Here is a 27,114-nt window from a genome sequence, read left to right as displayed (position 1 = left end):
TCTTGGTTTAAGCCAAAGTCTTAAAGATTGATTTCTCGAACCTAAAAGCACTCTCATGCAGTGCATTTGTTTAGGGTTTGAACTCGTTTCTCATCAACACACCCCAAATTACCAAAAACAGTAGAATCAGTTTTCACCCATAAACAACCAAAATGGGTTGCTACTATTTTTCCCATTTTTATATTCAATTGAACCTTAAACTGTCTTATGATGACGGATTTAAAGATTGTGTATCAAAAAGGCATTGTAAAAGCAACCTTTTGTTGTCACTTTGTATGCAATAGTAAAGACCTTTATCAAGTTTGGCAAAGAAAATAAAAGAGAGTAGTGAAATCAGCTCTTGGGATGGGTGGCCATTTATATGGTGTAATCAAAAGACTTATATCTAAAGATTCCAACATAGTTTGATTTCTCACAAGAAAGACCCCTAGCATTCCAGTAATAACTTACATTTGTCATTTATGTTTCATTTTTTAGTATTACCTAGTGTTGGCATTTCTTCCTTCCACTGGTGTATTTTTCTTGTGGAATATTATATTTGATGTGTTGATCTAAAATGAATAGTTACTTGAGATGTATGTCTATATGTTTATTTCCGGTTAGACTGAGTTGCATAAAATATTGTTGTTTCCATCCTTTAACGTTATAATTTATCACTTCTTATTTGGTTTTCCATTCTACCACATCTTTCTGCTCTTTAAATGTTTTCTTCTTGGTACAGTCTAGTAATATTTACAGATAGTGCTTAATCAAACAGGGATTAATTAATGAGATTGTTTTTGAAAATGACCATACAATTGCATAATGCTAGTTTTCATGCAGTCAGAATGTGATGGACTAGAGGATTCTTAATTGCACTTCACATATCTATATATCCAGTGTCCTCCTTGCATAAGTTGCAGGATACATTATGTTGGACCACATGGAATTGTTTTATTTGGTCTACTAAGATTGCTGATATGATTGTTTGGGTGTATATGTATTGGATACACGTGTACATAGTTGTACACATGTTGTTTGTTAATGTGTACATAATTGTACGCATGTTGATTTTTAATGCGCACACATGTTGATCATTAATGTGCACATAACTATACACATGTTAATTGTTAATGAGTGGACTCCAACGGTTCTTGTAGCGTAGACTAATCTCCATGAAGCTTTCTTTTGAGGAATCTTAATGGAAGAAAAAATATTGGCCCTCTACTAAGCACAATATGCTTCTCAATTTTTTTATTTATATTTACTATATTAAAAACGAGGTTGGGATGCTGTTATTTCATTTTGTTGTTGAATTGTTAATTTGCACATAGTTTTTTTTTTCCTCATTTGAGGTTTTCAGATTTTGAGCAAGTGTCGAACTTTTTTCGTCAGTTTGGGTTTTTGCTTTATTCAGAGTGATCTAGTGTCAGTGTATTGGCTTTTATTGAAATGGATCATTCAGTTTCTTATGCGTGTTTTTGTATTGATCGGAATGCAGTACAATCAAATCCTTGTGAAGATTCCCGGGGTTGTGACTTATGGGGAAATTAGGTTAAAAAAATCCTTATTAAATTGTTTTTTAATTTATGTGCGCACACACACATATATATATATGATATTTTACATGTTTATATTAATATGGTGTTGAATTTTAACCAACCAGACATCGGTCTCCTTCAAGATTTGAATGGGGTCTTTTATTTTTGTTCATGCTGTAAATTTTTGAGTATTGTACTAAGGTTCAATTAGTTATTAAAATTGACCTAGGAGTGGAAGTTTTAGTTTAAGTTGCATAACCAACCTATAACTATGCTTACTGTCTAATGTCTACTGTCTAATAGTACTCTTAGTCAAGGTCTTTAATCTCAAAAAAATTTCCTAAGCGTAGATTAATGAAAGTAAGTAACTTATAATAGTAGCAAAATTAGTTGTCTACTAGTAAAGATTTGAGACATTTTAATAAAATTACATGTGTACATATTGGTTCACCTATAATATGAGTATACATGTGACAAAAATTACATGTGCATATAACAACCCGCTCTAGGACTCTTAATCAAATTTTTAGTTAACAATCTTTTTTCGTTTCTTGGATGTCAAATCAGTGATGCTATGAGCCAGTGATTGTTGGTTATGACAGAAATTACATGTGTACATATTGGTACACCTTTTATATAAGTGTACATTGTTGTACACATGTGGCAGAAGTTACATGTGTACAAAATAACGCACATGTAATTCAAGTGTACATTTTTGTGCACTTTTAGTAGAAGTTTATATTGTTGTGGACATGTGACAAAAATCACAATAAAGTGAACACATATCGCATAAGCTTATGTATTGTCAATTTCTAGTTATTATTAGAGTTTTCAGATTTAATTTTATTCAATTTCCAGTTCATCTCTTTGATGATTTTTTTCTTTTTAAGTGAATGTTGATCAAGAGAAATCAAAAAAGAAAAATGTGAATGACAATATATGGGAATTATTTTCCAGTTCATCTCTTTGATAGTTATACTATTCCGCTTGTTCCTTTTCATTGTAGTTTGTGTTATTAACTTCTAGGGCAATATTAACTAGCAGGATTTGTTTTGGTTCCCCCGTCTTTTACAACATTTATTTAGCCTCTGGGGTGACTATGTAAACCAACATACACTAATTTCACAAGTTTAGGTATATCATAAGGATTCTACATTGGATGACTTTACTAATTTATTAGAGAGGCATCTGTGATGCTTCTGTATTTAGCATCATACTTTTTAAGCTAATGTGTACATAGTTGTACACATGTTGATTGTGTACATAAATGTACACTTGATGATTGTTAATGTGCACATAAATGTACACATCTTTGATTCTTATGCTCTCTGGCTCTGCACCTTATATTGATGAAAACATTCTCACCTTTTCCAGTACATTTCCTCGCATGACTCCTCCATCTGGGGGTAAAAGCCTTGATAGACGCAGTCATGAAAATCTTAGAAAAAAGAGCTGATCTCAGCGTGAACCTGCTTGTTCTCATAGCCCATCAAAACGAAATTATGAGGCTAATGTAAGTTATCTAACCACATTTTTGTTTTTTAATCGTTGAAACTATAATTAGTAATTGAGCATGTTAGGCTCGACTTATATTGCATGACTGATGTAAGGTTTATATAATGGACAAGTCGCATCCTTTGAGTAGGCGGGTTGTTTAAAAGGCCATGGGTGTTTGCATGTTCTCTTCAAAGTATAGGTGCAAATAATTTTACACCTGTTGACTGTTAACGTGTACATAGTTGTACACATGTTTTAGTTATAAGAAACTTCTTTCATTAAAAGTTTATTTGAAAATGTTTTCTTGGTAATACTGAATCAAGAACTTCTATAGGAGAGCATGTTCGGTCGCTTAATAGCGTCATTACTCTCCCATTCTTGCTTTCTTTCTTTTTTTAGGTTCTGAAGTTTTGGTTTTAACCAGAGGAGATTTCTTTTAACAAAGATTGAGATTTTAAAACAATCCATAAGATATTGTAAATAATTAGTTTACAGATTTTGGGTAAACTGACAACTGTGAAAATGATCTTAGAAAATACAAGAGGTTGGTTTGGCTTGCTGGTTTGCATCCCTGAGATCAAATGTTTGTTCGATAATGTATAACAGTCTTCTAATGTCGACGAATGCAATCTTTTCTTTGATCGTCATTCTAGTTATTGTTAGAAATATCGAGAGCCTAATTAGGCGTTAGGCGATAGATGACTGGCCTTCCTCTGAATGTAATATTACTTAGAGCCTAGATTCGACTTATATTCATCTCTTTGATGATTAGAGAAGATGAGTAGTGCCTCTGGTGCGAAACTTAAGGTGTGATTACACCATCTTGTCAAGTTTTCTGTTTCTGCGCCATTATGAGTTTCATTACTACTATTGCTTATGTTCATTTGAATTTGTGCTTGATGAACTCATTTCTTACTCACAAGTTGTATGCGCAGAAGGATCATAGAATGTCGGGATGTTTGTTTAAAGGAAAAAGAGAGTGCATGTAACACAAGAAGATTTTGAGATGTTGGCGGCCAAGTATAATTAGATTTTTGTAGGTGTGTGCATAATCGGATGATTAATGAGGTACTTTTCGAGGGAGCTTAAGGTGGAGAAGAACAGTGGACAGGTTTTGGATATTAATGAGGTGCACCTTGTCTTGTCTTTGGATTTTTGTAAATGTGTACAGGTTTGTACACCAGTGTAACTAAGATATTTTTTAAAATGAAAATTACATAGTCATATGGGTACTCTTTTTGTAGCTTTCGGAAAGAGCTTTCTGAATATATAATATTTTTTAATTATCTAAAATTGTTGACATCATGAGTCACTTTGGACTAAACTGTAAATATTTGAACTAAATTGTAAATCAGGAAAGTTATTTGTGTATTTTTCATATTTTAAATAACTTTTGGACTAAATTGTACCTAATAAACTCGAGATGGACTAATCCGTACTTTTTGACGCATTTTTGGACTAAACCGTTTTTCCCTTAAAATAATTAGTTCTGGTTCCTACATTACTTGATCCGGAGCCTATAAAATTCTTGGATACACATCGAATCCGGATATAATTGGTTCTATTGGGAATAATAATTAATTTTTTTTTGATGAACAATCAGATCACATTTCATTCAATTAAAAAAGGTGAATACATGATTGTTTACAAGAGAAAGAACATCAAAATACAAGAAAATGAAAACCCAAATACAAATAAAGATGCCAATTACATGTAATTTGCGAAGAGAAAGAGCAAAATACCGCAAATGTACCCAATTTTTGTATGAAAAGTAAAGAGAAAATATGGTATAATCCGGAATCAATTCCGACCATTTTGAATGTTTGTCTTCTATAACAAGAGATGCTCCAAAAAGAAAGGAGTGCTTAGCCCTTAATCTTGTATATATGAACGAAAAACCCGGATGCCCTAAATCTCTTTTGTTGAAGATGAACTCAAATCGATGCCGTGTTGAATCGTCGATGTTCTCAAATCTAGAATAACAAGCCATGAAACAACCAACAAAGATTTAACAAATCACCATCAAAGTAAAGAAATAATCGCTCTTAAAGCGAAGAAAAAATCGCCCAAAAAGCGAAGATAAAATCACCAAAATGGTGGAGAAATGTGCCAAAAGACACCAGAAATTGAAAAACAACATCTTATTCTATTAGAAAATCTCCTAGAACTAAAGAAAAACAATTATCCTTGCTCAGATCTGGTCCAAAAAGGACCAAATCTGAGCAAGATGATAATGGTAGTTGTTAAGGTCTCAAAGAGAGCTTTTGGAGAAAGAAGAGAGAGAAACGGGTTTTTTTTGCCGTACTAATTTTGATTTAAATATAATTGAATTATGATAATCTGTATTAATATCTTAATAGATTATTAAATGTAAGATAAATTGGAAATAATATGAATCTTCAAAGTCAAATTAGTAGATTTGAACTAATTATATGATATATTATATGATATGAATGTGACTACTTGTTGGATATTAAAACTGCTAACGAATCTAATACTAGGACCCGAACCTAAACTGATATGGTAAGTTCCATTCGATTCCGGATAATTGGATACCCATTGACACTCCTAAAATCTAGGTAAACCTAAGGCTAAATAAACAAAAGCAACCAAAGCTTAATGTTTTCCTTTGGTGGCCGGGTCAACAACAAAAAGAACTTATTGAATATCATGTTCGTGACTCAGGTTATTGAGGCGTTCTAATTAGATATCTTAATTCATTTGAGATTCTTAACCACAAGAAGGTTTCTTATTAGAATAAGGGTTTAAAAATGAGGTTTTAAGAGGTTTTTTTCTTCTTTAATTTCCTCGATCAACTTTTTTTGTCTTGCTTTTGGAATTAGTTTATTTTTATACAATCTTGTTTGGTATGTTCATCTAAAAAAAGTCATATAAGGAAATGTTGAATTAACGAAGAAAAATATGCACAATGTAAGTGTAGCTGGTCATAATAAGATAAACAAACAACTTATAACTTAATTACGTATCCAATTGGGAACATGGCATAAGAAATTGACAGACCGTTAAAAATTTCATCAACATAAGCCCATAGAATGAGCGTCTAAACACAAGTTCAAATTGAACTCTCACCAATTTATGTCATTCTCAAAGAGAAGAACACGACAATCTTTATAAGTAAAGGATTTATATAGACATAAACAAAATTTACAAGTAATTTTGTATCCATCATCATCAAAAGTTTGATCCTCCTAGTCAATTGCGAACGAAAGATCTAAGAGCATAATTTTCAAGGGACAATCATTATGAGATTATATTGTAATCACAAAAATATGATAACAAACAACTAATCTCAAGGAAGTCAAGAAATACATAAGAATAATCATGAGGATCTAGTGTTGCGATCATCTTATCTAAGGTATACTCTTAGAAGGAAGAATTAACCTTTGTCGCAAGGGATTACGTCAAGAATAGTAACCATAAGTGTGTGAAAAGTTTTTTTTTTTTTTAATACAAAGAAAAATGTTCACAAAAATAATTCTCGTTTCAAAACCATGCACAAAGTTAACCCAGAAAAATAACCCATTAGGCTCGTGAACGATCAACAATATTTGGAGTTTAATTACTCTCAGAGACAAAATCATTCGTGAACTGGCAAAAATAGTTTGTGAACAAATTTGTCGTCTTGGAGTTCGGGAAATTTTTACATTTACAAGTTTGCGAACTGTCCAAATCAGTTTGTGTACCTGAATTACAAAAAGTCTACAAGGACCTCTTAAAATTATCAGTAACATCTCAAAATCGACTAGTTCGCAAACTGACAAAAATCAGTTCATTTACACGGATTATATGAGATTTTATTCATCAAGTATAATCAGTAAGTTCGTGTACTGACCAAATAAGTTTGTGAACCCGAATATAATTTGATTTCTCCCTTTTAGACATCCATTGCTTGAGAATTATCAAGTACTAGCTTGGACTCAAAATTTCTTATTTGAAATTTGAGAAATACAAAAGTCATCGACTTTATTTGTTACATCTAACCTGTATATTTAAGAACTTAAACACAAATAAAGTTAGGTAAACATGAATTATACTCAAGGTATATGGATCATTAGCTGCATTGGTTTGTCTATTCTAAGTATTTCGCCTTTGATCTATTATCGCTTAACTAATAGTGATCAATGTTGTACCTGTGATATGTATGATTATCATGTCTCAAGAGTTCTACCCATTGATTAAGTTTAAATATCAGCATAATCATCAAATAGATTATTTAGCGCATATCCTTTTTAGTTTGTTATATAAAAATTCTCATGGATCATGTTCTCGTCTCTTGTTTAGGAGTCAGATAGGCTGGAAGAAATCTACAAAGAACATAAGAAGTGTTGATACCCATATCGATTCATTACAATTTGGACTCAGTAGCGATGTGTTAGCACCATGAGTCGAATATAACTATATTGACTCTTTTCATTTTATAGGTGCATAGAAGACAATTATAATAACCACTTGGGATATTTATAGTGATAACCAAGAAGGTCACACAACCTCTTGGCATGGATACATCTCTATGGAACTCAACATAAAAAAGAGATGTAAATTATTGTCTTCAGAAAAATTAGGTATTTAACTTCAAGAATATGTTTTAACAATTAATTCGCTTAGTCTCCACCTAATTAACTATCATATATTAGAAGTAAAGTTCGTTCCCATGAAGAGCAATGAGTTTTCACTTTTGAAAGATTAACCAAAAGGGGTTTTTGTAATAGGTTTTGAAGAAAAGTAAATAACAAAGTAATTGGGGGATAAGTTGTAAGCAAGGTAAAGACATATGGTTGAGGATTCCTTCTTCGTTACTACAGAATCATTGAATTAGTATATTCATCTACTCTTCAGTAATTAATTGCAATTAATCAATAACCATAAAGTAGTAACAAGTTCTGATATCCCCTAAATTCTCAATATCATTACTACGAGAGTCCATCCATCTAATCCACTAAAAATAAGATCCCAGGGTGTAACGTATTCGAATGTTTTAGCCTTAGGTAATGTGTATCAGTTGATCCTAGTAGCAAACACATAAGCTCGACCTGCTTACCATTGTTGCCTTTACACACGATTGCTCCAAAGAATCCCTCAGCAAAGGTCTCACGTTTTGTACCTATTTAAGGAGTCCTTAGAAAATTACAGTCCCCCAATTCATTTTTAGCTATATATTAATCAACAAGTAGATTTTAGTGGACCAACTAAACAATCTATTAATCAAGCATGAATATTCATATTAGTGAGAACAAACGATAATCATACGGAGAACTCAAAATAGATTGATATAATAACCCTAGTCATGTTTAGAACTTATAATTCATCCTTAATTAAGCATGTGTTGAGCCACTCGTGGATTTACAAAAACCCATGACATAACCATTTCGAAACCCTAGGTTTCGATCATTGTATTTTAATTCCCCTATAATCTTGCGAAGTGAAGTGAAATGTATCTTCTTAATGTCTGAGAGTCCCCATATATGATGCTCATGAAATCTAGGGATTATAATCTTTCGGGAACCGGGTTTTCTTGATTTTAGAAGCTAAAACGCGTCCACAACTTTATCTTTTACGGATAGGTTCAACTTCCCAGGACTTAGCCATAGGTGACTCTAAAAAACACAATCTTTTGATGCTTTTGCTCCTATTTACGGCTAGGTCGAGTTCCCCAAACTTGCGTGTAAGTGACTATGAGTTTTTTATTTGTACTTCACCATTTTACTCATAACTCCTTTGTTCAACGTCAGAATGGCCTCATATTTATTTTTCATTGGATTCGATCTTCATTCTCTACAATAACAAGGCATAAAACTCTTGATATTTCTTCTTCTCAACTTACGTCTAGGTTGGACGCCCTAGACCCTACCGTAAATGATTCTGTAATTTTCTATCAAAACTTCAACTTCTCTAGGTTGAAGAATAATTTTCTAGACGTAGCTGCTTCTGAACTTGTTCCCAAGATTTTGTATTTTCAATTCTAACTTCTCCTACCTATGCTGGAATGAACTCTTTTCCTCTTCTTAGCTCTTTTCAACATAATTTCTATTGATTTCATATGATTCACCTAAGAAAATAAATAAATTTAAAAACAAGAGTAACACAAGGTAAAATGCAACAAATCTAACTAAAACAAGAATGTACATTAAAATCATGTAAGTTCGACACTTATCATTAATTAACCGAAAAATTTATATCGGGAGAGAAAGGTTCTAATCCCCCATAAACCCATGCAGAAAATTGGTTTTCTCGAAACAAAATATATGTTTGGTAAAAAAACTTAACACCTTTTTTCCTTACTTCTTTAGCTAACTTCTCAACTAAAAACATGAAAATCCTAATATGAAATTAAAGACATTGTAAACTAGTACTAAACAAACTTTCGTGTGACTTAATATTAACAGTAACTTGAGCTTTTCTAGGAAGATTAATTAGGAGAGAGACTTGACGTTTCATTCACCACCGTGATTAAGTTCTGACGGTCGTTCGGAATTCAAAAAAATGACAACTTCAATTTTTTTTCTCCACTTTAGGATCTCCAAAAGGCTGTTGCTTTAGTATATCATGGACAAAATGCCCATCCTAATCTAGATCTGCATTGTCTTATCTCATGGACAAAACACCCATCCTAAACTAGATCTGCATTGTCTTCTAAAACCCGTATTGTCAGTTGTGGTAATTATATAATTGACCCTTATTTTGATGGACTACACAAATACCCTTATCATGCAATAAAAATACTCCTCTCCATCTATAAGCCCATTAGGGGTCCATTAACATTAATTTTGTTTCACATTAACCCTTCCTTTTTTTATTTTGTTTCCATATCAACCTTTCCTTTTTTAATACGGTTTTAAAGAAAATATTTTCTTTATTTTCAGATCCAAACTTTTTTTTTTCATTCTCTTCCTAGAACACCTCCTCCATCACCGAAGCTTCTGCAATTACCACCACCAGCTCCGTCGCCGCCATCGTCACCACCACGTCCTCCACTATAAGTTACAGATCTATCACTATAAATTTATACCTGATAGATTCTTTTTTTTTTTAATTTTAGATCTCAAAATCAAATCAGCCACCATCATCTTCATTGCAGCCACCATATGTATCACCAACGCCATTAATTACCACCACCACCATCAACATTACCACCATCAACATCTCTATATCCACGTTTTTGTTTATTTTTTCCCATTGAGATTCAAGAGAGACGTTTGAGTGCTTTGAGTGAGATCATCAACAACAAATATCCATCACTGGTTCACAACGATTCGTTTGAACCAATAAATTTCAGATTTGGATATGATAATTTCGATTTCATTAATTTTCAGATATGGGAAATTAGTGATATGGTAAGAAAATTGATTATTGAAGATAGATAGGTGTGATCTTAATACTAACTGACATGAAGATTAAATGGAAAGGTAAACAATCAATTTTAGTTTTAAACTAGTTTAAATTTCTTGTGATTTTGATTCAATGAAATCAATAATTTCTATATGATTGTGTTTTAATTGTTTACTGTTAAAGATTTAGGTGATTTGTGTTTATTTGGTGTTGTACTGGTGGCAGTGGATGTTGTTGTAGTGGTGGTGGTGGTGATTGTGGAAAGTGTAGTTGTAGCAGTATTCAGTTTTTATGGATCAACTATAGTTGTTGATCCCATTTACGGGATCAACTACAGTTGTTATGGGATCAACTCCTATTTGTTAACATCATTTCCTTGAATTAATATAGTCATGATTGTAGTTTAAATCATGTTTGGTACAAAAAATTTGTGTATGCAGTTAGATTTTTAGGTTGTTGGTGGATCATTTTGATGTTTTTTCGTTGATGTTTTGTTTCATGGTCGAAAAATCTCTGAACTTCAGTTTTTATGGGATCAACTACTGTTGTTGATCCCGTTTATGGGCTTGTTGTTGATCCTATTTATGGGATCAACTCTTATTATTGGCAACATTTTTTATGGGATCAACTACTGACTCCTATTGTTGATAGAATTTCTTTGGATTAGTATAGTCATGCTTGTAGTTTAAATCATGTTCCAAAAAATTAGTTTAATTTCTTGATGGTTTGTGTATTGTTATTCGACTAATCCTAGTGGTGGTGTTGTTAGATTTTATAGTTGTAAAGTTCTTCAAATGTTGAATTTGTGGTGCAATGGTAGCATGGATGACTCCACGTCAGATGATGCGTGTTCGACTCACGCCAAGTTCACTCGTTCGTATATGTCTTTTTTTTTGGTCAAAACTTTGGTTGTTGCGGAGATTTTTGATTCACTGCTCTAGCACAAAACGGATTGATGTGTTGAAGTTGATTCACCACAACGTTTTTTGCATCTTTTTTAGGTTTCATAATAGTTGGATGTTTCTTTTTTTATGTTTGTACTTGTTATGTTTGTAATGACATACATCCGGATTTATTTTGTATGAATGTTATTCTTGTGTTTCTTAAGGATAATCAGTTTGCAGGCAGGTTTATTGGTTTTTACAGGAAACAGACTCATATAAATGGTGTCAACTCCAACTATTGATCCCATTTTTTTGGATCAACTTCCATTGTTAGTCCCACTTAATGGGATCAACTTCAATTGTTGATCCCACGTACAGGGATCAACTTTGGTTGTTGACACTATAATCTGGAAACATTGTTCCTGGTTCCAGATTTTTAGGTCAACTTCCATTGTTGACACAACTGAACTGAGATATTTTCTAGTTATTTGTTCTGAATTTTGATGGCGGCGGCGGTGGTGGTGACGGCGGCGACAGTGGTGGCGGCAACAACGGTGACATCATCGACAATGGTAGTGATGGTAGAATATTAGTGGCGGTGGTGGAATGCTGGTGGCGGCGATGCTGGTAGTGGTAAATTGGTGGTGGTGGTGGCTGTGAAGTAATAGAGAAAGAAATTTGTTAAGGGATAAGGTTTTTAAATGAAAAATAATATTATAATTGAGGGTATCAAGGTAATCTGTATTTTAATGGATAAGGTTTTTAAATGATATAAGTATATTTATTGTTGTATAAGGGTATATTTGTTGGGTGTCAAAACTAAAGATATTTAATTAATATATCCTTGTCAGTTATTAAAATAACAAAGTGTGGCTTGGATAAAAGGTGCATAATGAAACATTAGTAATACTAGTCATAACTATAATCTTTTTTCATGTTTCTTGTTATATTTTTTTCTTAATCCATACAATTTGGTCACTTTTTTTTTTCACCCTTAGCTCGATATTGATGTGTTGACGAGTTTTAAACTCACATCGTTGTGTCATCGCCCAATAACAATTTGCATGTATTATACAAATTGGTCCCAACTGAGTAAGGTTTGATAAGTATAACTGATTTGTGATTACTTTATTCTTGCTCCGTGCGAATCCTTGACAAATAAGTTTACACACTATTGCAGATGCTTCAGTAATCGTCTCAAAGTTAAAGATACAAACATATGGCACATGGGGTACTGATAAATGTCATGGACTTGGAGAAATTATTTGCCTGAGTGTGGAATTTTTCAAGTTCTCCTAGTTTGACTACAAAGAAACTTTTTTACATCGGTAAGTTTGACCAAAAAATAACTACCAAGTACTAGCTAGCTAGAACATGATTGCGTTTATATGTTTGGTCAAGTCGGTGAACTTAAAGTCAAATGAAATAAGTATTTATTTCAAACCTGCAGCTGAGCTTCTTCAATATAAACGCGTACGACTTTTTGCATGTTATAGATGGGGTGAAAGTGGGATATCAGTCTCACTCTTAAGCAGTAGCAACACTAAATGTGCCTGTGTTAACCATCTACATGCAATTTTTGATGATGGTGAAAATGGGATATCAGTCTCCCTCTTAAGCAGTAGAAATAGTAAATGTGCCTGTGTTGACCATCTACATGCAAAGCTTGATGAGAATTTGAAGTTTGTTCATGCAACTGTTGCTTGCCCCTACTAGGGTTTACAAGTTGTGTGGGGAAGAGGGGCCTAGACGTACTATATTGAAATTAAAATGAGTTTGGACTTTTGATTTTGTCACTTAGTAGTATACACTTGGTTGAGGAGACGATAATAACCCAAACCACTATGTTGTAAGTAGTACTTTCTTCCTCACTAGAATCACAAGACAAGTTGCGGAGATGCGGCCGGGACCAGAGACTTTATTGTGCATTTCTTAACTTTCATCATGTCGGCAACTTAAACAACTCCCACCGCATGCAACTATATATGCCAATAGGCTACTATTGTTGTAAAAAATACAGTTTTATATGAATAAAAATTACTAATAAAAAGGTTTTTCCAAAAAATAAAAACACCTTCCAAATTTTATCGGGTTAGGGTTTTATATATATGAAGAATTATTTTTTATTGTATATATATATAGTAAAACCTCTCTTTTATCCCCTAAGGTTTTAAGTACTTCTTCTTCGTTTTTTCGATGTTTGATACGAGGGTTTTAAGTGCTAACGATTCGTGAGTTTTCCGCTGCCAAGTTCTAGAAGGACAAGTTTGAATGTGCTATTCAAGCTTGTTAAGATTGTTGTATCTTGGAGGCAGATGTACCCGTAGGGCTATAGCATCATCTTTTTAGAGTGTAGCCGGGCATTCTTGTCTTAAGGACAGTATGTTAAAACATGCGCCTCAATCTACTATTACCAGTTTCTTCTTTCTATGATGTTTAACAGGGATGTGCAAGACATCAACCATTGAATCGGAGATAACACAAAAATCAGATAAGTGCTTCGTTTTATTGATTAGTTATTTGATTTTTTCAGTTTTAATTGTTATTACCCAACAATCTTAAGACAAGAAACTTTTTTAATAACAATTAAAATTGCGGAATTGGATTTAATAACTAGGACAATTAAAGCTGAATGTCGGTCTTGATAATCATGAATCTAAAATTTGTATGAATCCGAAGAAGAAAAAAAATCCTTACAGTGGGTAATTGAGACCTAATTATTGATTTAAAAGTATATTGGAATTGATCGTTTCTCGTTTCTCGTTTCCTTGTTTTACCAAATATGTTAAACGGGTAATATGATAAAGTGGAAACTAAATTTAATTATGTCACGTAGATGTTTGATGCCTTGCCTCGAGGAACTGTTCTCATACCGAATTTGAAACTTGAAACCATCATGTTGTTCGGTTAAGATCATGAGTCAGGCTTTTAATTTGTCTCATGAGCTAACCATGTGGCGTGTGGGATGCTAAATTATTTGAGAATGTTTTTGCATCTGTTAATTAATCAAGTGGTTGATTCCTTTGACAGAAGAAAGTTATCATCGGGCACGGTACATACCGGCGTTTCTACAAGTGTGTAGTGGAAAGTGTAGTAACATACGGACGTCATACGTGGGAGTTGACAATGTGTGGTGACGGCTTCATTGTTTGTCAGTGGATGTCCTCAAGAACAAGCTACGACTTAATCGGTTACCTGAAGGAAGATTGCTCTCATGATCTAATGTTGATGGGTTAATCTAATAATGTTGTTTCAGTTCCCAGTTGGTGTTCGGTTCATTGATTATCAGAAAGCTACGACATGTCTGGTACCTTCAGAGGTGTATCAACATTTGAACTTGATATTTGGGAGAAAAAGCTGACAGCACCAAGCTATCATCTGGGCTAGAGTATCTAAACGAGCTAGGGGGTTGATGTTCCGAAATCCAACTTGATACGCATGCTAAAGAGATGACAAATGAATACCGGAAAAATTAGCGTTTTCGCAAGGAATAGATATCCTTGTGTTCCTTTCATTGATATGACTAATGAGATACAAACTATGGTCGTTCAACTGCCATAATCAAATGAAGAAACATGTAGAGTAACATGTACTCCACTTAGGGAGTTCCGACATTGTTCTCTGACCTATGCCATTCTTTACGAGCACCCTAGCAAGGGAGATATCGTCGAGTAATTGATTCATACACACAACTGGAGGATATCCAAGGAGGGAAGACAACGAGCCCCCTTCAACACTTACGTGGACGTTGTTTTTGTTAGCTCAGTATTATGACAGACATGCAAATATGAGACATCTCTTGCCAGAATAGACGAGGCTATTAAGCGGGCTCCAACTGTTAAGGAATTTCACCTAGCCAAGGGAAATATATTGAAGCACGCAGGTGACCTGGTAGCAGCTGCTGCTTTGGCAAATAAAGCTAGGTGCATGGATCTAGCGGACCCCTTCGTAAAGAGGGAGTGTCTGAAGCTCATGCTTCTGGCTGATCAGAAGAGGATTTTGTGCAGGGAAATTTGGTTGAGCAGGCGTCTGCTTGTACAGGAGAGGATTTTGTGCAGGGGAATTTGGCTGAGCAGGCGGCTGGTTGTTAGCAGCGAAGGAAGGAGGAAACTATTGTTTGGAAGTGACGAGAAGCTGAGCTATGAACAAAGTTAGAGACAGGGAAAGAAAATGCAGAGCTGACCGATTTTGAAACTCAGAAGAAATTAGTTCTCACGGTGACCAGACTGTCCGTGGAAGTATTTGGGGAGTTTTGAAACACAGAGAGAAGAACGCCGACCGATCGAGAGAGATGGGTAGAGTTATCAGAGCTCAGCGTAAGGGAGCTGGATCTATATTCAGATCCCATATTCGTCATCGTAAGGGAGCTACAAAATTCAGGAGGTTGGATTTTGGTGAAAGGAATGGTTACTTGAAAGGTGTAGTTACCGAAATCATTCATGATCCAGGAAGTGGTGCACCATTAGCTAGAGTTACCTTCCGTCATCCATTCAGGTACAAGCATCAGAAGGAGTTGTTCGTTGCGGCTGAGGGTATGTACACTGGTCAGTTTTTGTACTGCGGGAAGAAAGCTGGTTTGATGGTTGGTAATGTTTTTCCATTGAGATCAATTCCTGAAGGAGTTGTTGTTTGCAACGTTGAGCATATATTGGACACCCCAGTACCTGGAATCTTACATCCTGGTGTGGCATCATCTTGGGTGGAGTATATGATGCCTCCTAACTATTAAGACGGACATGCTGCGGGACGAGCATATCCTTACCCAGATCTGTACTACAGAATTGTGTTTTTCATATGAAAAACATGTTTGCAATTACTTCAAGCTTGAGGATCATGTGAAGGTTGTTTCTGGTACTCATGAAGCTCTGAAGTAACTTCTGGAGCTACCACCAGAGTTGGGATTATGAGTTACATGTCTTTGCCATGCTTGCTGACACGAGCTTTGGGGTAATTATACGTGTAGAGAATGAGTTACATGACCTTGTCATACTTGCTGACCAGATACAGATAGACCTGTGGTTGCAGTAGTGAAGTTAAGAGATATCAAGTACAAGATTGATCAGAAGAGGTATACTGCCTCAGATCGTTACCGTAATACCGTGTCTGGGAAAGATGTTGTGAAGATTCTCATGAGTCGTATGAGAGATCAAGGAGGAGAAATGTCACTACATATTGGATGGTTGTGGAAGTTCCAAAGAAGCTCGTCTAATCATGGTTTTCTTAGATGCCAGACACACTCATGAGCGTATGGATGAGATCCAGAAGGTCCTATTCCGTTTTAGTAGAAGATTTGGCATCACACGAGCATGATGAGGAGTCCAAAATACCGTTCATGATGTCCAGTGATGGTGTTAAGCGGCGTAAAGTTTTTCATCGGGTTTGTTAAGAGGGGAAACAATTTACGTGCAAAGACGAAGCGATGAATGCCGGAACTGGAATCACTAGATTTGTGCGAATCAAAGTGTTTTCTCCATCAATAAAATCATGCGAAAGGTACAACGGTACTCGTCGGTATGAGAAATTTAATTTGCCAATTCTTTTGAATAAGCATGCAAAGGTATAGTGAAGCTCGTTTCAGGGGAAGAGCATCACCTATTCATGCTTAATTCTTGTACTTGCTATCGGTTTGCACTTGCTCAAACCAAGAGATAAGTCTTAAATAATTCTTAAGAGAAGTATTTAAATGTGGGGGATAAGACATGTGATCTTGCAATACATCAACAATGAGAGGTATATGATGAATGCATAAAACAACCTTGAAGAATATATGAAAGACACGTGATTATGGACCACTTTAGATTTGACAGGAAACTAATATGCGGTTGACATGGTCTAAAGGATCAGTAGGTAACCAAATATTTTTTTTTTATAATTTCTGTCTAACGTGTTTAGTACGTGTTGCAAAACAGATGTGCATATCCGCGTTTAACCTGGGAAATCACAGGGATGCTCTGATTAGAAGACCAGAGATTGGAATGCATGAGGTACATAATTAATTTCAATTATGTGATATATTCTTTACAACCACCTATGAAACATGTGATATGTTTATGATTTGACTGAAAGACCAAGATGGCTGATATGATCTAAATGATCGAAAGGATCCAGAAGAAATTCTGAAGGAAATGGTTTTTGTCAAACTCGATGCGTTTAATGTGTGTTGTAAATGTGCAGTATATCAGATGTATACAAATACCCATGTATCTCAAGAGAATTACTGGATGATCTGATTAGATATTTGCGATACTTGAGGTACATCTTAAATTGTGTATGTAATACATATTGTACTGACCTTAAGAGATGTTGTTGTTTCAGGCTATGGATAAATCTTAGCCTATGTGTGTATCCTCTTGAGGAGTGTCTGTCTAAGGAAGTCCTTAAAACAGACAAGCTGAACTTGTATATTGAAGAAATCAAAGTTCGTGTGCTTTAATTCAAGCATAAGAGGAAGACGAATGATTACTAAGATGCTTCTTAGAAGATATTCCTCTGTGACCGAAGCCTGTGGCCATCATTGCAGAAACTCAATTGACTATGTGAGTCTAAAGTAAATGAGCAATGACAAAGTCTAGACATACTCGAAGAAGGCTAATTCGGTAAGACAACTATACTCTTTAATGAAGTAATTTTAGTTGATTCGTGAAGTCAAAAAGAGGTCTCAGTAGACATGTAAAGTCAAAAGAGAACCTCACAGACTTAGGGAAGTCAACAGAAAAATTAGTGATCCTTTGACGAAAGGATTTTCTAAAGAGATAGTTCGTAATTATACATCGAGGGGGAATGGGACTTAAGCTCATATAAAATAAACTTGCCATGAAGGATACTCAACCTTGCTGACTGGAGATCCCAAGATCAAGGTTTCGAATGAGACAACTAATTTATGGTAGGTAAAGGTAAACACTATCAGAGAACTATATTCTCTCTGTTCCTTCCCTATGGTGTAGATGTGATAGTGTGACTGCATGTGAAGGGTGACTTTAATAAGTCTTAATGAGTTCCATAGTTTCAATTTAAGATTGAAGTGGGGTGTAGCAGTGAACACTCTTAATGGAACTCACCTATCTGAATGAGGAAGTGGGTCGCTTTCTATGAGAATATGAGCTGATTCTCTAGAGCATTCTGAGAAACAAGACGTCCAGGGCCAAAATGGACACAACGGCGGAGCTTGGCAGCAACCGTGGAGATATCATGTGTGGTTGTTATCGCGAGTTACACCAAATGTTAGACAGTTCAAGACCTAATGGACACTGGCTAATAAGTAGTTCAGGTAACCTCTCACTAAGCAAAGGTTCAAGACCTTATGGACACCTATGCCTATTCATGATATTCCTTGTTTTCCGTGTTTTATCGTATTTTTATTCATGTGGGGGATTGTTGTAAAAAATACAGTTTTATATGAATAAAAATTACTAATAAAAAGGTTTTTCCAAAAAATAAAAACACCTTCCAAATTTTATCGGGTTAGGGTTTTATATATATGAAGAATTATTTTTTATTGTATATATATATAGTAAAACCTCTCTTTTATCCCCTAAGGTTTTAAGTACTTCTTCTTCGTTTTTTCGATGTTTGATACGAGGGTTTTAAGTGCTAACGATTCGTGAGTTTTCCGCTGCCAAGTTCTAGAAGGACAAGTTTGAATGTGCTATTCAAGCTTGTCAAGATTGTTGTATCTTGGAGGCAGATGTACCCGTAGGGCTATAGCATCATCTTTTTAGAGTGTAGCCGGGCATTCTTGTCTTAAGGACAGTATGTTAAAACATGCGCCTCAATCTACTATTACCAGTTTCTTCTTTCTATGATGTTTAACAGGGATGTGCAAGACATCAACCATTGAATCGGAGATAACACAAAAATCAGATAAGTGCTTCGTTTTATTGATTAGTTATTTGATTTTTTTCAGTTTTAATTGTTATTACCCAACAACTATCACATACGATAATGGTTGTATAAGTATTAGTTACGGTAACAAATATATTGGTCTGAAGATTAAACACTGCAATGAGTAGTAGTATATTTAATTGGCTGGGAATTTCAAATAATAGATAATGTGGTATAGTTTTGGGAGGTGAAAGGCTGAATTGCATTTGGAGTGTTCTGATGTATGCCCATGTGTAGGACATATGGGAAAAGTCAGGAGAAAAGGATAGAGAGATAGACTGAGCCTCCCCTTACCTCATCTGAAAAATGATCCAAATGCATGTCTCTCTCCCAAACCTAATTTAGTGTCGTATAACATGAATATGAATGCATGGTACATATAACTCTAAACTGACAGAACAGTTCCTATACTAACAATCAGCGAATTATGTGTCGGAGATAGACATGGTTGAATCTTGAATTTTTGAGTGTAAGTAGGCCCTTGCAATATTTGACCCATCATCTAATATCATGGTACAATTTTGGAATAAATGGATCTTTGAAGAACTTGATTTAGTCAAAAACCAAAGGTTTGTGTACTCTTCACTTTGGCTGGAAATTTGAAACCACTGGCTAACTTGTTAAAACTAAGTGGTCAACTATGTTCCCAGTAACACTCAAAATAGAGTTATTCAGTTGAGACTGAGAATATGGGGCAGCTGAGGTGGTTGCCACTCGCAAAGTGAGATTTACTTTAATTTTAAAGGGAACATTGTTGTTTAATTAACCGCCGTCATTCTTGACACCTTCGGAAAGCCTTTTTAACTTTTGGTTGCAAAAGTCTATGTTGCAAGGTTTTTTCCTTCTTGCAATGGTATTTTTGTTGCGATAGTCTATGTTGTATTCTCTTTTTGGCAAGCAAAACGAGAGGTAGAAAATTAAAATGTTCAGGAATGTTTTAAGAGGCCCAAAAAATGAGAGGTGTTTTCCAGTTCCACATGCAGAAACTAATTAATTATGTTAATTATTAAGTAAGAAATCAGATTATTCTCAGAACAAAACAAAAGCAGAGAACCAGGAAATCAACTTTGCTACATTGCAGTCTGCATCTGGGCAGTGAATAGTTATAAAGCCAGCACAAGTCAAATATGTCCGACGTACACGGTTTAAGCTGTGTGCCTGAACTAATCAGGATACAAACAAGTGCCAGTGGGTTTTCAGCTGAAAACGCCAAACATAGACTTTGAATTTAGTTTAACTTCTGTCATTACAGAATCAGATGGTCTGAATCTGTTCTTAGTGTTTTCCTTTTCCTTGAACTCAACTTTTTGTTTTAAGGTTCTTTTGAATTCAGATACAAAAACATAACAAAACATACAACTAAAAATGCAGTAATCAGGATTACAATGATTGATTTGACTCTCTCATATTATAGAAGATATACGACTGAGCACGTGGTTTTGTGTATGAACCAAGAAAAAACTTGGTCACAATCACAACAGGCCTGGCTATTTTTTCGAGTCATAAAATTGTAGGTCATAAGTCGATGATGAGTCAAATTTCACGTGCATGGTCAAGAGATTCGATCGTACTGGCCCGTTTTTAATTGTCAACTAGAAAAGTAAGCAAACAGAGAAAGCCCAATTATTTAGTGGAAAAGGAATGGAAAAAACAAGTAAACAAGTATTTCAGAATTAAATATTCCTAGTTGAAACTATAATATCAATAGAAAATAGAAATACTATATTTCTTGATGGTTGCTTTATTCAAACCATGAAACAAAACTTATATACACAGTGGAGCCACTAAGACGTACTAGGCGTATTTGAAAAGTCAATCAAGTGGAAGGAGTACTGATATGATTTAGCTAGCAGGTGATTAATGTTAGTTGACAAGTAATAGACATCCAAATCATTTTGAAATATCTGGGGTGCTTCTTATCTACTCCAGCTCTGCTTCCAAAACAAAAACAAACACAAAATATCTACTCTAGCTCCCGCAAGACATTTTACTTTAACACTTCAAACCCTGTCCTGCGAAGGTAACTAAATTTCATGGAGTCATCAAATTCATAAAAAATAAATCAACTCTTAACGTCATATCCGGCGGAGTGGTACCATTTTGGAATTTCAAGCTTGAAAATATTCTCATATATTTTCAACTGTAAAAAAAATTTCGTTTCAAAATAATTGGCTAATTTTATAAAAAGAAAATATATGTAAAACCAACCTATTATTTTGAAATGGAATGAGTAATTTGCACGATCAAAATGATTTTACCAACTTACTGGACAAGTAAATTGTTGGTGCACATGATGAGATAAACCTTAAACGTTTCCCATCTGAATCCAACTTTTGTGGACTAGTTTCCACTTTCCACCCAGTGAAACACAAAACAAACACGCTTTAGAGCAACTGCAATGGACGAGTAAACCCAAATTTTCAGTCGAGTGGGCTGGCGTAGTGGGACGGACCATCGATCAAAATTTGATCAAAGAGTAAAATCCAGACCAAATTTGGTCTGCGATCAGGACCAAATCCAAATATAATCTCCGCTACACATCGGGCGTTGATATAATCTCCGCCATTCATCGGGCGTTGATATAACGTACGCATGAAACGGGGCGTTGATATAATGTACGCCTGAAACGGGGCGTTGATATAATGTACGCCCGATGGGGAGTTGATATAATGTACGCACGAAACGGGCGTTGATATACTTAACGCCCCACTTTCACAAATTTTCAAAACTTACATGGGGCGTTGATATACTTAACGCCCCACTTTCACACTGATTCAAAACTTACATGGGGCATTGATATACTTAACGCCCCATTTTTTTCTTTTTTCTTTTTTTTTTGTTTATGAAGCGTATACTATACCAACGCCCCACTCGCGCGTTATCTTACCAACGCCCCATTCGGGCGTTATCTTTACCAACGCCTGATCCCAGGCGTAATGTTTATCAACGCGCGACTAAATATACTCTTTTCCCACTACGCCACTTGACGGACTAAACCCAAATTTGGTCTTTTTTTTTAGTCTTTGGTCTTTGGTTATACTCGCACCACCGTGGACGCTCTTAGAGAACAGAACAGAAGAAAAGCCAGCCAGCTAGTTTAATTAAAAATCTTTCTTAAAACGCATATGGAGAGCAATTAGACAGGGGACGGGGACCCATGAGGGTAGAAGAGAGAACCATTCTATTATTGGTGGTATTAACAGGAGAAGAGGCAGGCATCCACAATATCTCGTCCTCCATGACGAGCTGTCTTTATTCAACAAATTTCTAGCTGGAATTATTTTATCGTGTACTGATGGTGAGTACCCACATAAGACTATGATCCCATTCGTACGGATTCAACTGTATGTATGTATTTATGGGACTATGAATATTATGGATGGGAAGTGTGTTGTTTCCTGATTTGGCAAACACATATGTGAGTTTTACTGAATCCTTTCACATGACTCATTATCCAAAAACCTGTGGCCTAAGTCCCAATTTCTTGCATCTTTAACAATGGTGTTGCGCTAAAAAAAACCTAGGATTATTGCAAATGTAATATGGGTTTTCCTACTTGTTCTCTCTTTTTTTTCCAGACTTTTGAAAGACATTATTTAATATATTTTTTAAATAAATAAGTAAATAAAGTTAAGTTTTAAATAAATAATTATTTTGGATTTTCTTTTTCCAGGTGTGTGGTTTCTTATTTTTGCCTTTACACCTTTACAACAATATTATTAACCGGTACCTTTCATTCACAACAACGACATGGACCAAGTTGTGAAGACTGAGTATTCACGATAACAAGACTCAGTTTTATGTTCTGTCCTGAAAAAATAAAAAAACTTATTTAGTATAAACATTTGTGAAAGTTTCTGAAATAGAACACGTTAACATGATGATAAACTTAATTACATAAAATATCTATTTGACCGATCAAAAAAAAGAATTATGTTAAGATACCTTTAAATGCCTTTTTTCAATGAAATTTGGGTTGTGCCTTTTTTTTCTTCTTTCTTTCAGTGAACTCTTTTAAAAAAAGTTTCTTACAAATTCTTCTTATCCGACCATGATTTAATTTCTTTTATTCCATGTTCTCCATGAAATGACGACATGAAAAACACTCCAATCATTTAAAATGGAGTTTAAACACTTAGAAAGAAATAAAACCGAGAAACTATGTTGGGTGCAGAATCCTACGCCTGTAAATCTTGCTAGCTAGGTTAATTACTGATAGGAAAACTAGTGCTTTTTGGGAAGGACACAACATTATGAACGTTATGCATGTGATAACAGGAATATGTAGTCTTGCCACTCCGGATAAAACCATAAGTTTGGGTTACAAGCCTGGAATTAAATTATTTTTTTTTTCTTGATACGGATAACGTGGGATTCGAACTCCTAACATATAATTTGGGAATTCAACCAATGGCCAACTGGACTATTCCCAGCTAGTTTTTCCTTTTTTTTTTTTAAGTTTTTTGAGACAAAAAGGAAATATTAAGAAGGAAAAACAATACATAATTATTTACAGGGAACTATACAAAAGATCGAACCAGCAAAAAAATTAAGTTAGTAAATTTCAATAAACAAAAAACTGTAAATATGACACCATCAAATTGTAGCAACATACCACATAAATATAAGTTTATAACAATTACCAACTAATCTAATAAACTGTACTCTTAGGTGATCTTAAGGATGCTCTACCAATATTTAAATTGTTATATCACCTAATCAGCAGCCAACAGCCTGGCAAAATATGTCATCCATTTGATAGAAACAACAAAGTTGAGTCACTTATTGGTATTACAAATTCACCTAATAGCAACAAGATTGGTATTACAAATTCACGTTATTGGATAGCAACAAGATGCTATCATTATTCACTAAAAGATTGTTATCCGGCCTAACACTATGTTTTTGTACCGAATCGTCAATAACTAATTTACTTGTTGAATCTAAGTAAAGAAGAAAAATCAACCAACTAGACAAAAAAAAAATGAAGAAGAAGAAAAATCAAACAAGGACTTACTATTTTTTTTCTTAAAGTTAAAGAATACTAATATTTACGTATGGTTGTTAAGTGGACAACAATCATTATCAGTCCATGTTGTTTGGAGTTATACACAAGACCTAAAAGATAATAGTGATCAGCCAATAGTATCTTGCCACATAGGAGAGATAGAATCTCTCTGATTAATCAGATTTTTCTCCAAAGAAAAAACAAAAATGCTAAAGTTCTATCCATGTTGTACGTAAAAGTCAGGCCCACGACAACCCCATCCTAGTTGCAACAGGACTAGTGGCATTGTGGGTTGTGGCAATGGGGATTCCAGGAGAGTTCGCATCTCTTTCTCTTGTCATTGTGATGTTTATTCAGCAACATAACTGATGCTCCAAAACTAACGTAGATACCAATTCTAGAAAGGGTTTCAAAGTACAGATAAATGCAGTGAGGTAATGGAATGGGTAAGATATATCCATAAGTTAAAAGGCAAGAAGATCTCATCTCTTGACTATTTAACCCTTGGAATAACTTTAAATCCTAAATCCTGAAAATTCGGTAGTTCTCAATAACTTTGAATCGTCAAACTTAAAAACTTTGTTATATTTCGATACATGATAGAAACCGTCGAGTGTTGTTCATTTCTAGATTTGAGCTCCAAATTCAGCACCATCTAATATGCATGGAAGTAGACAACTATAAGCATATTGTTTATTGGTTTTGACCAAGTATGCTTGCAATTCTTTATCCCCATCAAGCCAAATAGTTCCGTATTACTATATTACAACCCGAAGATTTTGTTTGAACTAAAAAGATAAAAAATGGGATAGAGGGGTGAGAAGGAAGGCCATGCTCTCTTTTCTCTCTCTCTTGGTCAGCAGTACTTGGATAACCATGGAGCAAAACACCCTCAGGGGGGATGAATTTACAAAGGTCCACAGTCATGTGATCCCTATCATATTATCAAGTTGCCTCTAAGATGGACCCCACATTACATACACAACCCACAACATACTCCATAATCCCATAGAGTTCCACACCAAATATTCATCCATCCCCAAGTCTTCACTCACTGCTAAATCTTCGTAGTCTTTACCTTGAATCTTCCCTCTTTTGATACCTCTCTCTCAGAAGTTGACCCACACCATCACCTTCAAACCCTCCTCATAAAATCAAACCCATTATAAAATTCAACACTTGTATCTCTACTTCTCTTACTCTATATATACTACAACATCACAACAGCTTCATATCAAACTCAAATCATATATGCAATCATCTCTACAGCTTCATCTTTCTCAAGCTCCTTAAAAAAACACACACACACACATAATTATTAACCTTCCTTGAACAATAAGTCATCACAATAACATGGATAGTGGTGGTAGTTGTATAGATGAGACTTCAAGTGATCATTCAGCAAATTCAATTTCAGTATCACCTTTAACAGTGTTGCTTACACCAGAGAAATTATGCAGGGTTGGGAGTGGGTCTAGTGTTGTACTAGATTTAGAAACCGGGGTTGATCAAGCAGAATCTCGAAAGCTACCTTCTTCTCAGTACAAAGGTGTAGTCCCACAACCAAATGGTCGATGGGGAGCTCAAATTTATGAGAAGCATCAAAGAGTTTGGTTAGGGACATTCAATGAGGAACAAGAAGCTGCTAAGGCTTATGATATTGCGGCACAGAGATTTCGGGGTCGCGACGCAATAACAAACTTCAAGCCGCTGTTGGATAGTAATGAAGATGATGATATTGAAGCGGCTTTCTTAAACTCACATTCAAAGGCTGAGATTGTCGATATGTTACGTAAACATACGTATAATGATGAACTTGATCAAAGCAAACGTAATTTTGGTGATGGGAGTTGTCATGGTAAGATTAACAGAAGTGGTATCTACATGGGTTTAACACCCGGGTCGATGGGTCAAGGCATGGGGGCACGAGAACAACTCTTCGAAAAGGCGGTAACGCCTAGCGACGTCGGTAAACTAAACCGGTTAGTTATTCCAAAGCAACATGCCGAGAAGAACTTCCCTTTGCAGACAGGAACTACCTCAAAGGGTGTTTTGTTGAATTTTGAGGATAACGGAGGGAAGGTATGGAGATTTAGATACTCATATTGGAACAGCAGCCAAAGTTATGTACTTACAAAGGGTTGGAGTAGGTTTGTTAAGGAGAAGGGATTAAAGGCAGGCGATATCGTTATGTTTATGCGATCGACCGGAGGCGATAAACATCTTTTTATCGACTTTAAATCAAGAACCGGGTCGAGTTCTATACAACAACAACCCATTTACCCTGTTCATCATCAACAACCAGCTGTTCAAGTGGTGAGACTATTTGGGGTTAACATTTTCAAAATGCCTAATATTGCAGTCAGTGGATTAGTGGAAAATAACAACAATCATCATACTTGGATTGGTAACAAGAGAATAAGAGAAGTAGATTTGTTGCAGACAATAGATTGTTGTAAGAAACATCACATCATATTTGCTGGAGCTTTGTAACATTTATTTTCTTTCACATTTTTGCTAATTTTTTAGGATTTACATTTTGGATTCCAGATGTGTACATGTTGTTGAAAGGGAAAGGGATGTGAAAGTGTTAAGAGAAAGTTGGGTATACATTGTCTTTTGCTGCATCAACTTGCAAAGTCTGGAATTGGATGTGTATATATTTTTATCAAAGAAAAACAGTTTAAGCCTTAAAAAAAACACAAGAGGGCTGAAGTTAGGTCGAAAGTTGAAAAATAGTACTACTTATTATTGATTTAAAAAATAAAAAATGAATTATAATAGGTTATTCTGACTTGTAGTTTGTTTTTTATTTTGGATATTTTGTTTGTTTCATTTTTTTTTCTTTTTCTTTGATTGATATTCGTCTCGTATGGATCCATTAAGTTGTACGTTGTTTTTGTTGTTATATCATGACTTGGTGACGTACTTAAGGGATCTACTAGGTAAGGTCCACGATTGTTAAAATTATTGTGTG

General features: G+C 34.9%; 2 protein-coding genes across 2 annotated transcripts; both read left to right on the top strand.

Moving 5' to 3' along the window:
- Positions 1-15,521: 15,521 nt before the first annotated feature.
- Positions 15,522-15,977, top strand: LOC113272576 (60S ribosomal protein L8-like). Its single transcript, XM_026522390.1, has one exon. It carries the CDS (start codon positions 15,540-15,542, stop codon positions 15,975-15,977), a length of 438 nt encoding a protein of 145 aa, XP_026378175.1. The 5' UTR covers positions 15,522-15,539.
- Positions 15,978-25,174: 9,197 nt separating this feature from the next.
- LOC113275630 (AP2/ERF and B3 domain-containing transcription factor RAV1-like) lies at positions 25,175-26,864 on the top strand. The gene has a single exon (XM_026525166.1). The coding sequence runs from the start codon at positions 25,491-25,493 to the stop codon at positions 26,628-26,630; it is 1,140 nt and encodes a 379-aa protein (XP_026380951.1). The 5' UTR covers positions 25,175-25,490; the 3' UTR covers positions 26,631-26,864.
- The last annotated feature ends 250 nt before the right edge of the window (positions 26,865-27,114 follow it).

This window comes from Papaver somniferum, chromosome 4 (genome assembly GCF_003573695.1).
Source record: "Papaver somniferum cultivar HN1 chromosome 4, ASM357369v1, whole genome shotgun sequence".
In the NCBI taxonomy this organism is placed as follows: domain Eukaryota; kingdom Viridiplantae; phylum Streptophyta; class Magnoliopsida; order Ranunculales; family Papaveraceae; genus Papaver; species Papaver somniferum.
This window is presented reverse-complemented; position numbering and strand designations above follow the sequence as displayed.